The sequence below is a fragment of the Bos indicus genome, chromosome 25 (genome assembly GCF_029378745.1).
Source record: "Bos indicus isolate NIAB-ARS_2022 breed Sahiwal x Tharparkar chromosome 25, NIAB-ARS_B.indTharparkar_mat_pri_1.0, whole genome shotgun sequence".
Lineage (NCBI taxonomy): Eukaryota > Metazoa > Chordata > Mammalia > Artiodactyla > Bovidae > Bos > Bos indicus.
In genome coordinates, this window is record NC_091784.1 from 29,057,228 (window position 1) to 29,070,906 (window position 13,679).

The following is a 13,679-nucleotide window of genomic DNA, read 5'->3' on the forward strand; positions in this document are numbered from 1 at the left end:
CGTGTAGCGGGCTTTGGGCCGACGCTCACAGCTCGGGACGTCTCGGCCCTGGGAGCCGGCAGACGGGGGCCTGGGGCGACCTCTCGTCGCGGCGCGCTGGAAGGAAGGGGCTCCCGCTCTGGCCCGCTGACCTTCGTGCCCACTCCCACCGCGTGCCCAGGTCGCGGGGCGGCGTGCAAGTTGGCCCAGCTGCCTTTAAGTGCCTGTTCCCTCCCTCATCCACTCACTCTTGTTGCAGGGGTCACCGTGGGGAGCTAGGCTCAGTGTCGGAACCGGGACTGAGGTAGAAAGCCCTGGGTCCAGCCTAGAGGTACCAGGAGGAAAGATGGGTAAATTCTGGGGTGGAGCTTTGTTTAGGGGCCGTGGGCTCCTGGGGAGGCCTTAGTCAGAAGAAGTGCTCTCCGAGTTTGATGGGAAGTTTGTGTATTTAGCCGTGTTTGTGTGTGTGTGTGTGTGTGTGTGGAGGGTAAAAGCCATTCTAACAATTTTAACTCCGCACAGCCTTTTCCGTGTCTGCTCATTGTTACTCGTGCAAATGGAAGTTTTTGCGCCTATTGTGTAATGAATTTTTCCATGGTTGACAACTTACTTTGTTGTTTAGTCGCTCGGTCGTATCCGACTCTTTGCAACGCAGTGGACTGCAGCACGCCAGGTTTCCCTGCCCATCACCATCTCCCGGCGTTTGCTCAAACTCATGTCCATTGAGTCGGTGATGCTATCCTACCACTTCGTCCTCTGTGTCCCCTTCTCCTGCCTTCAGTCTTTTTCAGTATCCGGGTCTTTTTGAAAGAGTCGGTTCTTCACATCAGGTGGCCGAAGTATTGGAGCGTTAGCTTCAGCATCAGTCCTTCCAATGAGTATTCAGGGTTGATTTCCTTTACGTTAACTTATAGTCATCCGCATATTGTGTTTTCTTTGGCACTGATTAATACTTATATTTTCCTTTATGTTTTTGTGCCTCGTGTTTAATGTCTACATGTACTAGTGTTTTTCAGGCTTAAAAAAAAGCACAGTAGCTATATGTAAATGAAAGCTTCCTAAGACAATACCATACACTCTGATACTCTCTTCTCTTTTATTAAAATAGAATGTTAACCCACTAAATTGATTTTGCAATCCACTGCTGCTGCTGCTAAGTCGCTTCAGTCGTGACCGACTCTGTGCGATCCCATAGACGGCAGCCCACCAGGCTCCTCCGTCCCTGGGATTCTCCAGGCAAGAACACTGGAGTGGGTTGCCATTTCCTTCTCCAATGCATGAAAGTGAAAAATGAAAAGTGAAAGTGAAGTCTGTCAGTCATGTCCAACTCTTAGCGACCCCATGGATTGCAGCCTATCAGACTCCTCCATCCATAGGATTTTCCAGGCAAGAGTACTGGAGTGGGGTGCCATTGCCTTCTCCGTGCAATCCACTAATGGGGTTTCATATGAAACTTGAAAAAACATGCACATATATTACTCTAGTTCAACCCATTATCAGTTTTTCCCTCTTCACTAAGCATTTCCTGTCAGCATACAAACCTGTTTTAATTTATCTGTCTTAAAAAAAGATCCCTTGTCTTACTAAACTCTGCCAATGGATGGAGGCAGTACTGGTCGCCTCGCTGTGACTCAGTTGGGAAGCCAAGGCAGGCATCGACAGGTGAAAAGGGCTAGATGGTGACCTGGAGTAATTTATGAGTGAGCGACACTGAGACTTCATTTCACACACACACTTTTTTAAAAATACTAAAAGTATGGCCAGACCAGGGGGCGGGGGTAGTAATTCTCACACACTACTGATGATAATATAACTTGATTCAGTTCTTTTGAAGACTCGCCTGTATCAAGAGCCATAAAAATGGCCGTGGAGTGGTGGGACCAGATGAAGAGGCTCTTCAGTTCTTGTTTGCTTTCTGCCATAAGGGTGGTGTCTGCATATCTGAGTTTATTGATGTTTCTCCTAGCAATCTTGATTCCAGCTTGTGCTTCATCCAGTCTGGCATTTCTCAAGATGTACTCTGCATATAAGTTAAATAAGCAGGGTGACAATATACAACCTTGGTGTGCTCCTTTCCCAAGTTTGAACCAGTCTGTTGTTCCATGTCCAGTTCTAATGGTTGCTTCTTGACCTGCATACAGGTTTCTCAGGAGGCAGGTAAGGTGGTCTGGTATTCCCACCTCTTAAAGAATTTTCCACAGTTTATGATCCACACAAAGGCTTTAGCATAGTCAGTGAAGCAGAAGTAGATTTTTTTTTTAATTCTCTTGCTTTTTCTATGATCCAGCGGATGTTGGCAATTTGATCTTTTCTAAATCCAGCTTGAACATCTGGGAGTTTTGGGTTCATGTACTGTTGAAGCCTAGCTTGGAGAATTTTGAGCATTACTTTGCTAGCATGTAAAATGAGTATAATTGTGCAGTAGTTTGAACATTCTTTGGCATTGCCCTTCTTTGGGATTGGAATGAAAACTGACCTTTTCCAGTCCTGTGGCCACTGAGTTTTCCAACTTAACACTTGGTATGCATATGAATAAAGGTAAAAATTGCTGAGTAGAAAAAAATTCCTTGTCCGTCCCCACATCCTGTCTACCTGTGGCTCCTTTTCTGCTTCCTTTCACCAGAAAACTTCTTAGAAGTGTCGTTTACTCTTTATTTCTTTCCGTCATTCTTTGAGTTTCCATCCTCACTGGTCTGCAGAAATGGGTCTTATGTAGATTTACCTATCTTGTCAAGCCCAGAAGTTGATTTTCTGACCTCAGCTTTCTCTCCATCCCTTGGCAGTAATTGGTACAGAAACTCTTGGCTTTGTGACATGCTCTTCTGGATTTCTTCCTGCCTCAAGGACTACTTCTCTGTCTGCTTTCCTGGAACCCCCTTCCTTGCTTGGCTTCTAAATGTTGAAGCATTTTAGGGCTCAGTCCTGGGACCCTTACTTGCCATACTCTCTCCCCTGGTCATTTTACCCATCTATATGAAAATGATTCCCTAGAATGTATTTCTAGCCCTTCTCTCTTAGCCGTATACTTGCCTTGACCAGAAATTGAGCCCTGTTTCCTCACCGCTAAATCTGTCCATCAGCCACTCCGGTCATCTCCAACTTAAGAATGAATTTTGATCGCAGTAACTTTTCACTGTCCCCGCTGCTAATTTTGTTGTCAGTCTTCTCTGGTTCGGATTAAACAATAGCCTTTGGTTTTCACGCTTGCCCTGCCCCCTCCATTCTGTTTCCACACAGCAGCCAAAGTGAATTAAAATATTAGATCAAATCACTCTCTGTGTAAAAATCCTTCCTTGCTTTTCTGTTGTGCTTAGAGGATATCTGCATTTCTTAGTAGGACCACAAGACCCTGTTTAACCTCACGCACTCACCAGCGTGGTCTCTTGTCATATACCCTCCCCTGCACACACACACTTTCCACTGGTAGGCAAGTAATTAGGGTAACCCTCCAAGCCCTTTGCTACTTCCAGGGCTTTGCACTGCTGTTCCTTCTTCCTGGTATACTTTTCCTCCTGTTCTGCCCTTTTCTTACCTCTTTGACATCTCAGGTTGAGTATCCTTTTTCAGTGTTTTTCCTCTTTGGTAAATCTGAAGTCAGTCCTGCTTTTTGTCTCTCATAGAACCTTGGTTTATTTTCCCCTTAAATAATTACAAATTACAATAATAGATGTATGTTTGTCTGGTGCTTTGTCTTCCTCGTGAGAGTGTAGGTACCGTGAAGGCAGGACCAGTGTGTGTTCACCTAGCGCTTAGCACTGCACCTGGCATACAGTAGGCCTTGACAAATATAGTCAGCCTTCTGTATTTACTAGTTTTGTATCTGTGGGTTTCACAGATACAGAGGGCTAACTGTACTTGTTGAGTGAAGTAATATAAATAGTACTTCAGTAGTTTAAGAAGTTAAATTAATATAAATTAATGAGCTAGTTTCTTGATTGCTTAGCATATCAATTTTCTGATTTTCCAAAGTGAAATGATTTCAGTCAAGAAGTTTTTCTCCGGTAGTAACCTGCCCACTTCTTCCAAGAAGTCATTGATCAATCAAGAATTCTGTGGCTAGCGGTTTTGGGAAAATGAGGTTTTCTGAGGTAGGCGTGTGGTTTGGGGATGGCAGGGCCCCTGGAATGGGATGGTCTGAACGCCTAACTTCATGTCTTGGCTGGTCTCCAGCATGAGGTGTGATCTCGGACAGTGTGGTCCTCAGGATCTTCAGGAGACCCCTGGGTTTCTGAGAGGGCACATGTGTTGTACCTCTGCCAGGCAGCCCTAGGACCTGCAGTGAGGAGGCACGGATGGAAGAGTCCCGTGAGTTTTCACTTTTTTTTCCTAACTACCTAGTGTATATGAATGATACGTATAATATACACTAGAAGTTTTTTAAGGTTAAGGAATATTTATGCTTTATTTGGTTGAAAGGGAGAGTTGAAAAATGAAAACGTTTTCACCATCACGTCAGATGAAAGGATACCAAATATTCATAGCAAGATTAAGTATTTGTATGCATGAGGTATTTGTTGTTTGACTGACTTTGTCTAATGCCTCTGGGTTATTTATATGCCTGGAAGACTTTGTGTTCATCCTGTTATTCTTGAAGTTAAGATACAGAGTTAGGAAAAATGGACTTTCTTCTGTATCATCTTTTTGAAAGAGTGTCAGAATTTCCTTCATCTTTCAACTGGAAATACTGATGTTTAGAGACATTAGCTAACAGGTCCTACAGCAGGTCAGGAACAGGGCTGGAAAGAGGATACTTTGTTTGCTGGCTCCCAAGTGCATGCTACACTTTAACTTGTTCATTGACTTTGAAGGTTGCTCAGTTTTCTTGGAGCAGAGTTTAGCTTTTCCGAACAGGACTTCAATCAGTAACATAGATTTGAGCAATTCCGTTCGTCATTGTGTTCATAAGAGTTGACTGCGTGACAGTAACTAGGCACTGTTTGCTTGGACTTCTTTGTGCGTGTGTGCCTCGAAGGAAAGTCTGTCAGTAGATCGTTTTGTCCTGTTTATTCAGAATTTGGTTTTCCAGTAGTTGTTTGTGTCCATTAAATTGATTCAGCAAGTTAAGCAGATTTTACAGGTTAAATTTCAAATAGCAAGTCAGCTAAGGAGCTTAAATGACTGCCCTCTTGTAAGTATAGATTCACACAGTCTTTAAAATTCACTTGGAATATTTACTTTAAATATAAGTAATATCAGTACTATTCTAAGTCCTACAAGAGAGTATGAAGGAAAAAAAAATTGGAAGAGAGGGTCCTTAATTACAAGTTATACTGATGTCTTTTTTAAAAAACCTGGAATTGTTTAGTTTTACATCTCCATTTTTCTCAAGTTTTTACCTTGAGAAATGTTAAACCCATGTAGCAGTTGCAAGAAGAGCATCACAAGTACCTGTATGTCCTTTACCTAGAGTCACCATGTAGGCATGCATGCATTTTCTCTACACACACACACACTTCTCACTCTCACACTCTCTCACTCTCTACTGAACTATTTGAGAATTATAGCTGTGTCATGTTATCAGTCTTAAAAAGGCATTTTCCTATGTATCTGTAATACCATCATCATACTTGGGGAATTTAGTGCTTATATAGTGATAGTGAAGTCGCTCAGTTGTGTCCGACTCTTTGTGACCCCATGGACAGTAGCCAACCAGGCTCCTCCGTCCATGGGATTTCCCAGGCAAGAGTACTGGAGTGGGTTGCCCTTTCCTCCTCCAGGGGATCTTCCCAACCCAGGGATCGAACCTGGGTCTCCAGCATTGTAGGCAGACGCTTTACTATCTAGGCCACCAGGGATCCCTAGTGCTTATATAACCACTATTATTAAAATGCAATCTATATTAAAATTTCATCAGTTGTCTTAATAATGTTTTAGCTAGATTTAGGAAACACTGTATTAGGATCCAGTCAAGAATCACACATTGCCTTTGTTGCCAGGGTTCTTTAACCTCCTTCACTCTAAGACAGTTTCCTAGCCTCTTTTTGTGACATTGGTATCAGGACAAATGATAGTGATATTTGAAGAATCTGGGCCAATGGATTTGAAGAAGGTTCCTCAGGTTGCATTTGTCTGATTATATCCTCTTAACTAGGTTTAAATGAGCCATTTTTGGACTGGATTGCTATAAGGCATGTTTCCTTCTCAGTGCATCACATCATCATTATTGGTGCTGTTGAGTTAGATAACTCGATTAAGATGTTTCTCAAATCTCACCATATCCTGTTCTCAGCAGCCTGCCAGTTGGTGGTGGTTACAGTAACTTCTTCAGGATAAAAGCTGCATTAAAAAAAAATTTCCGCAATACACACTACTCATTTAGGACTTAGTAAAAACACACTGTATTCATTGATTTTTTTGTTGTTGTGTTTCCACACCAATCAGCATGTGAAACTTCCCTGACCAGGGATCAGACTTGTGCCTCCTGCAATGAAATTGCAGAATTTTAACCATGGACCACCAGGGAAGCCCTATATTTTATTGAATGAAGGAATGCCTAGAATTTTTTGCATTTACTCCATTAGTATTTAGCTGGGTAAAAAAATATATATATATATTAATATCTTCCTAATAAAATATCAGTGGATAAATTAGCTGTGCCCATCAGAGTGCAAGATGCAGTAAGATCCATTGTTCTCCTGGCCCCAAAACACAGGTTCATGACAATATACCTGGAAGGGAGCGCCTATCCTTTGTATACGGACTCTAGAAAAGGCAGGAGACGTTCCCAGGATTCTCTCAGTTAACAGCATGGTTGGGCAGTGGGGCAGTACTTGAACAGCCAGGACAGATTTCCCAGGGCCTAGAATAGTCTGCATGACTGAGGAGGGGCTGGGACTTGGAGATGAACTTGTCATGGTGGTACCTGGGATGCATCCACTGGCCTTGAGAAAGAACAGCATTTGTAATTCCTCACCACCCTGTTCCAGGAAGGGCTGTTTTGGTACCCCTGAATGTTACGGCACACAGGGAATTGTAATTCAATTTCAAGCAGAGATCATAAGAGGGCTCTTGGGCTGACTTCCTGATTAAGTAGTCAAGGATGACATGTGGCTTGATTTGTCATTTCCAGTTTTAAATGAACCTTGTCATGGCCCCTAATTATGCATTATCCTTCCTGTGTCAGGTTCCTTTTAAATATATTCTCTGTGACCTAAATGCCATTGTCATTTGCGCAATGCCTCACTTGATGAAATCCTGGCTCTCTGTTGAATGACTGGTAACCTTTGGTAAGCCTTGTGCTTTTTTGATTACGGTGCTGACAGCACTGTGTGATGACCTAAGGTCTCGGCTGAATGCTGTGTCAACTTCTTGCTTGTTTTGCTTTATTTATTGACTGGGGAAACCGCCCATGTTTTTGAAACTTTGTGTCCTGGTTTTCACCTTACAGCCCCTCTCCTAGTTTAAGAACAGACAGTAATTTTTGTTGCACATTATGTCAAATACAAACTCCTCGGTGAGTTGATTCTGTGTTACTGATCTCCATCCAGTTTTATTTTTTACAATCCCATAGTTATTGTCCACTTCAGTTTTTTCTTTTTTACTGTGTGCCCTTGAGCACAGTTTTTAATCTTTGCCCCTGTTTCATCATCTATGAGGAAGAATCATAATAGCTCGTACATCACAGGCTTCTTAGTGAGAATTAAAGTGAAATGATGTCTTACAGCTTTCCTTTAGGGCAATCCTAGTAAACCACCGGCTGTTACACTTTTAAAATTTGTGTTTTCCTTTCATCCTCAGAACAGCTTTTTGAAGTAGGAAGAGGTGGTGGTGGTAGCACAGGCACAAGTGGTAATAGATGGTGTTTATTGAGTCCTTACTGTGTTCCAGGTACTTCACATGTTTCAGCTCAATCCTATAAAAATCTTAGGAGGTTGGTACTATAATTGACATGTTATAGATGAGGAAATGTAAGCACAGAAGGGTTCGATAACTTGCCCAAATTCACATATCTAATGGAGGATGGAGCTGGATTTAGAATCCAGGCTACACTTCTGAGTACTAGTTTATCTTCACTTTTTGTTTTATATGGGGATGCTTAGGGCGTGGTAATTAACTCATTAAAACTCAGGTAAGTGGCAGAGCTGGAACATGAACCCAGATTTGTCTGATTTCAAAACTGTGTTTTTTGGAAATTGAAGTAGAGTTGATTTACAGTGTTTCAGGTATACAGCAAAGTGATTCAGCGATACATACATATATATTCTTTTTCAGATTCTTTTCCATTATAGATTATTATAAGATATTGAATATAGTTCCCTGTGCTATACAGTAGGTCAAAACTGAATTCTTAATTGTTACTAATAAAATTGCATTCTTACTATAGACCGTTAAGAACAGTATGTACTTTTTGATGCGATACTGTAGAATGGATCAGTGGTCATTTAATGCAAGTTACGCTGCTGCGCTCATTCATACGTGAAAGTGACATTTTGCCTTGACTGTTGCACAGGGGTCAGGGTTTTGACCACTGCTGTACACGTGAACTCTGCCTGTTGAGTTGACAGTGAAGATAAACACCTTGGGAGTTTTGTGCCAATCTGGCAGGATTCCTGACATTGCTGGGATTTCCAGGAGTGATGTTAGTGTTAAGGGTCTCATTTCTGGTGATCCAGCAGGAAAACTTAGCTGCCCAAAATGTCGACAGCTGGTGGAAGGCAGAGGTGCTGGAGAGGGGCATAGCTGTGGGATGAGGCGGCACTCTGTTTCTCCAGCTAATACTAGCACCCTCTGTTTATTGCCATCCCCCTACTCCTGTGGTTTGGCCCACGGGTTCTTCCTACTACTAACTTCCTCTTGATGTCTGACTTCTCTTTAACTTCTGCCTACTTGGACCATGGATAAGTAGAGTATCTTAGTAACCTACCTGATAATGGGTTTGTGATATACCTCAGTTTTAAAGAGGAGAATTTGCTCTGAATTTGCATCGCCAGCTAAACCAGTGAGATTTAGGACATTTCTCAATTTGGGGGTTGTAGTCCCCAAGTTTCTGAACTGGACTACTGAATCTTAACAGAGGGATTATTTTATATATTTTGTTCCCACAGAGGGATAGGAACCCAGACTAATGACAGTTCTCTTTGTTTTGCAGGAAGGATGCCAATGCTGCACTGCTCAGTAACTATGAGGTAAATTGCTTTGCACTGTTGTGTTTTCCTCTCTGATTGTTTGCCCTCTGCTTCTGAAGGCTGCTGAATTAGTTTTGGTTAGAAATGACTGAATTCATTTGGATTTCCCATTTAAAATAAGAGAGATGGCACCATCTGGTGGACTTTGGAATGCTCTTAGCTTGGTAAATCACACACAGTAATTCAGGAAACCTGAGAAGGCTCTAGCTCATGTAGGCAACCATCTCCAAATGCTAGAGATTTTAGATCTTCATTTGGGATGCCTTCATAGGATGGAAGTATCTATTTTGGAACTGTTTCTGTTTGTAAAAATTTTCTATTAAAAAATGTGTGCCTTTTCCAAATTAACACTCTTTAGCTGTAAAATGCTTTTGTAAGTTATTATTTTGATCCTCATAATGGTCTCATAGGTATTAACACCTTCATTTTGGAAGTGAGAGTTTAGTTGACTCACCAGACTGAAGCGACTTAGCAGCAGCAACAGATTTGGAATTTGGGGGCTTGAGGGTTGGGTTGCTGGGGAAAGAAAGGAAGGAAGGAAAAAGGTTGGTGAGAGGGGAGATAGACCATTATTTCTGCTTACTTTCTATTATACCTGGGTGTTGTTTGGTAATAGCAAAACCATCTGATAGATTAACTCTGGGTATAGCAAGAACAATTCATATGTTTGTCAATTTTTCTTAGGTCAGGGTCTAAACTCAGGAAGACTTAGAGGAGATTTAAGTCTTCATTGTGTGATATATGTAGAAGGTAGTAGAATTAACACAGTGGGCCGTATTCTTTCCTTCCTAAAGGTTCATCTTAAATGGGTTCTAGTCATAACAGGAAGGAGATGGTCAAGCCATTGGCTTTTAGAAATCTCCTTGTCTGTTAGGCCTCTGGACAAGGTGTTTAGCGTTTTATCCATTTGTGAACGTTGCATTAATGGGGTCTCAAGCCACTATATCTGAAAGGACCGACAGGCAGGGGACGGTTGCATTGTATCTAGTCGTTACTATGTCGTGATACTGTGCTTCTCACAATTTTCTGGTATAATCTCCAAAATAGGAGAGAGATTTCCTCCTGACCCTTCTTAGCACTAATAGACATGTTTCTTCCTTGTGGGAAAAGTTTACTTCTAAAGTTCTATAGCATTTCTGTCCCTCCTCCCCCCTTTTTTTGGTAAACCACTTTTATCACTTGCCTCATAATTTTTCTTTTCCAGAAATAAAATAGATTTTCATATTGGAGAAGAAGCAACATCTTTTTTTTTTTTTTTAATTTGTTGTCGGAAAAATTTTTTTAATTCAGGTATAATCAAATATGTTATATTAGTTTCAGGCGTATGACATAATGATTTGATATTTGTGTATACTGCAAGATGATTTCCACAATAAGTAATTAATTAAAATCATAGTCACATAATTTTTTTTTTCTTGTGATGAGAACTTTTTAAGATTTACTGTCTTAGCAACTTTCAGATATGCAGTACAGTATTAACTAGAGTTGCCATGCTGTACGTTATATCCCCATGGTTTTCTTTTATAATTGGAAGTTTGTGACATCTGAACACTTTCATCCGTTCTGTCACCCTCCCTGCTGTCTCTCGCATGCATCTATTCTTTATGTCTGTGAGCTTGGATTTTGGTTTTGTGTTGTTTTTAAGATTCCACATGTAAGTAAGATCATAGAGTATTTATCTTTCTCTGCTTTATTTTACTGAGCATAATGCCCTCAAATTCCATTCATGTTGCAGTTGGCAAGATTCCATTTTTTATGACTGAATAATATTCCTCTGTGTGCATGTATGTGTGTATATGTGTGTGTATAAATATATATATATGTATATATATATACATACACATGTGCACACACACGCATATGCCACATTTTCTTTATCCATTCATCTGTAAATGGGCACTTTAGGTTATTTCCTTACCTTGGGTATTATAAATAATGCTTCATATATCCTTTCAAATTAGTGTTTTTGTTTTCTTTGGATAATTATCCAGAAGTGGAATTACTGACTCATACGGTAGTTCTGTTTTTAATTGTTTGATAATCCTTCCCTGTTTTCCGTAGCGGATGCACCAGTTAACATTCCCAGCCATCGTATGCAATGGCTTCCTTTTCTTTATATCCTCACCAGTACTTATTTCTTGACTTTTTGATAATAGCTGTTGTAACAGGTGTGAGGTGATAATCTCATTGTGGTTTTGATTTGCATTTCCCTCATGATTAGTGATGTTGAACATCTTTTTGTGGACCTGTTGGCCATCTGTATGTATTCTTTGAGAAAATGCCCATTTTAAAATTGGATTATTTGGTTTTTTGCTTTTGAGTTGTAGGAATTTACATATTTTGGATATTAACCCCTTATCAGCTAATAATTTGCAGACATTTCCTCCCGTTCAGTAGGCTGCACTCTGTTGATGAACTCCTCTGCTGCGCAGCAGCTTTTTAGTTTGATGTCGTCCCACTCGTTGATTGTTGCCTTTGTTGCCTTAGCTTTTGGTGTTGAATCCGAAAATTCATTGCCAAGACCAGTGTCAAGGCGCTTGCTGCCTGTGTTTTCTTCTGGGAGTTTTATGGTTTCAGATCTTCCATCAAGTCTTTAATCCATTTTGAGTTAATTTTTGTGTATGGTTTATGTAGTGATCTAGTTCCATTCTTTTCCATATGGCTGTCCAGTTTTCCCAACACCGTTTATTGAGACTATCCTTTCCCCATTGTATATTCTTGGCTCTTTTTTCATCAGTTGTTAGCTGTGTATGTGTGGGTTTATATCTGGACTCTATTCTGTCCCATTAATCTCTGCATCTCTTTTAGGCCAGTACTGTGCTGTTTTGATTACTATAGCTTTGTAATATAGTTTGAAATTGGGGAGTGTGATGCCTCTAGCTTTGTTGTTCTTTTTCAAGATGGCTCTATTCTGGGTCTTTAGTGGTCCATACAAATTTTAGGGTTGTTCTTTTTCTGTGAAATGTGCAATTGGAATTTTGATAGGAATTATACTGAATCTGGTTTGCTTTGGGTAGTACAAACACTTTAACAATATTCTTCCAATCCACGAGCATTTATTTGTGTCTTGACTTTTTCTTTTATCAGTGTCTTATAGGTTCCACTGGACAGGTCTTTTGCCTCATTGGTTAAATTTTTTCCAAGGTGTTTTGTCTTTTTTGTTACAATTATAATGATTGGAATTTTTTTTTTTTAATTAGTGTATAGAAACACAGCAGATTTCTGTATGTTGGCCTTGTATCTTGCAACTTTACTGAGTTCATTTCTTAATTCTAACAGTTTTTTGGTGGAGTCTTTAGGAGTTTCTGTAAATAATACCATGTAATGTGCAAATAGTGACAGTTTTAATTCTTCTTTACATCCCTTTGGATGCCTTTTATTTCTTATCTTGACTGATTGCCCTGTCTAGGTCTTCCAGTACTAAGTTGAATAAAAGAGGCAAGAGTGGGCATCCTTGTCTTATTCCTGATCTTAAGAGGAGAAGCTTTTTGCTTTGCACTGTTGTGTGCAGTGTTGGCTCTGGGCTTATCATGTATGGCCTTTACTGTGTTGAGGTACGTTTCCACTATACCCACTTTGTTTAGAGTTTTATGGTTTATATTGATAGGAAACACTTGAAATAGCTTATGTAAACAAATGAATTTATACTGTTTGACTTAGATAAAATAACATCTTTAAAAAGTCAAATGCTTTTTGGATTCATTTGCTCTAATGCAAGAGTTTGGAGGAGGGTTTATGAGAAGAAAGAGATGTTCTATTTATCCTTCAAGATCATTGACCTTGGAATAGATACATTTCTCAAACTTATCTATGAAAATTTTTTGTATATCTCTTCCTAGGTGTTCCAGTTACTAACTGACTTGAAAGAGCAGCGTAAAGAAAGTGGAAAGAATAAACACAGTTCTGGGCAACAGAACTTGAATACTATCACATATGAAGTAAGTCTAGGTTTCCAGAGGGTCTATCCAAACTACTGTTAAAGGGGCTTGGTGTATCTTGCTGCTGACTGGCCACCGAATCTTGACTATCCATTATCTGATTTGAGAAGTTTTACTGTAACTCCGTTTTTATTCTGTTTATAGAAGTGGAAAGAGTTTGGGCAATTGCAAGTGTTGGCCAACTGCAAAGTTTACAGGAGGGAATAATAAAAAACCTTCCCTCACTTCTAATACCAATTGCAAGTCAGAGCGCCCCAAGAGAACCCTCAGGTTCAATAATTCACTGAAAGTACTCATAGATCTTGCTAAAAGCTATTATATTCACAGTTACAGGTTATCACAAGGAAAAGATAAAGATTAAAATTGGCCTAGGGACGAAGCAGTTGGGGCAGGTGCCAGGAGAAATATCATAGGCAGAGCTTCCTTTGTTCTCTAATGTGGAGTTAGAACATGCTTCTCTCGAAGTCAGTGTGTGTTAATACACTCAGAACATTTTCAACCAAGGAAGCTCCACCAAGTTTTGGTGTCCAGTTTTTACTGGGACTCCGTTACCTAGGCATGATTGATTGATTGATTGCCTGTGTAGTTCATGTCAGCCTCCAGGTCAGTTGATATGGCATGACCCAAAGCCCCTACT

At 40.4% G+C, this 13,679-nt stretch overlaps 1 protein-coding gene across 4 annotated transcripts in view; it reads left to right on the forward strand.

Moving 5' to 3' along the window:
- Window positions 1–13,679, forward strand: part of CRCP (CGRP receptor component) — a 58,353-nt gene that overhangs the window by 15,573 nt on the left and 29,101 nt on the right. For 3 of the 4 annotated variants that reach the window (XM_070779980.1, XM_070779981.1, XM_019987666.2), the window contains 2 exons: window positions 9,068–9,104; window positions 12,944–13,042. In XM_070779980.1, coding sequence (XP_070636081.1) covers window positions 9,068–9,104; window positions 12,944–13,042 — 136 coding nt within the window. Of the gene's footprint in view, window positions 1–58; window positions 8,640–9,067; window positions 9,105–12,943; window positions 13,043–13,679 lie in introns of those variants that run through there. The other variant, XM_019987669.2, reaches the window with a different exon arrangement.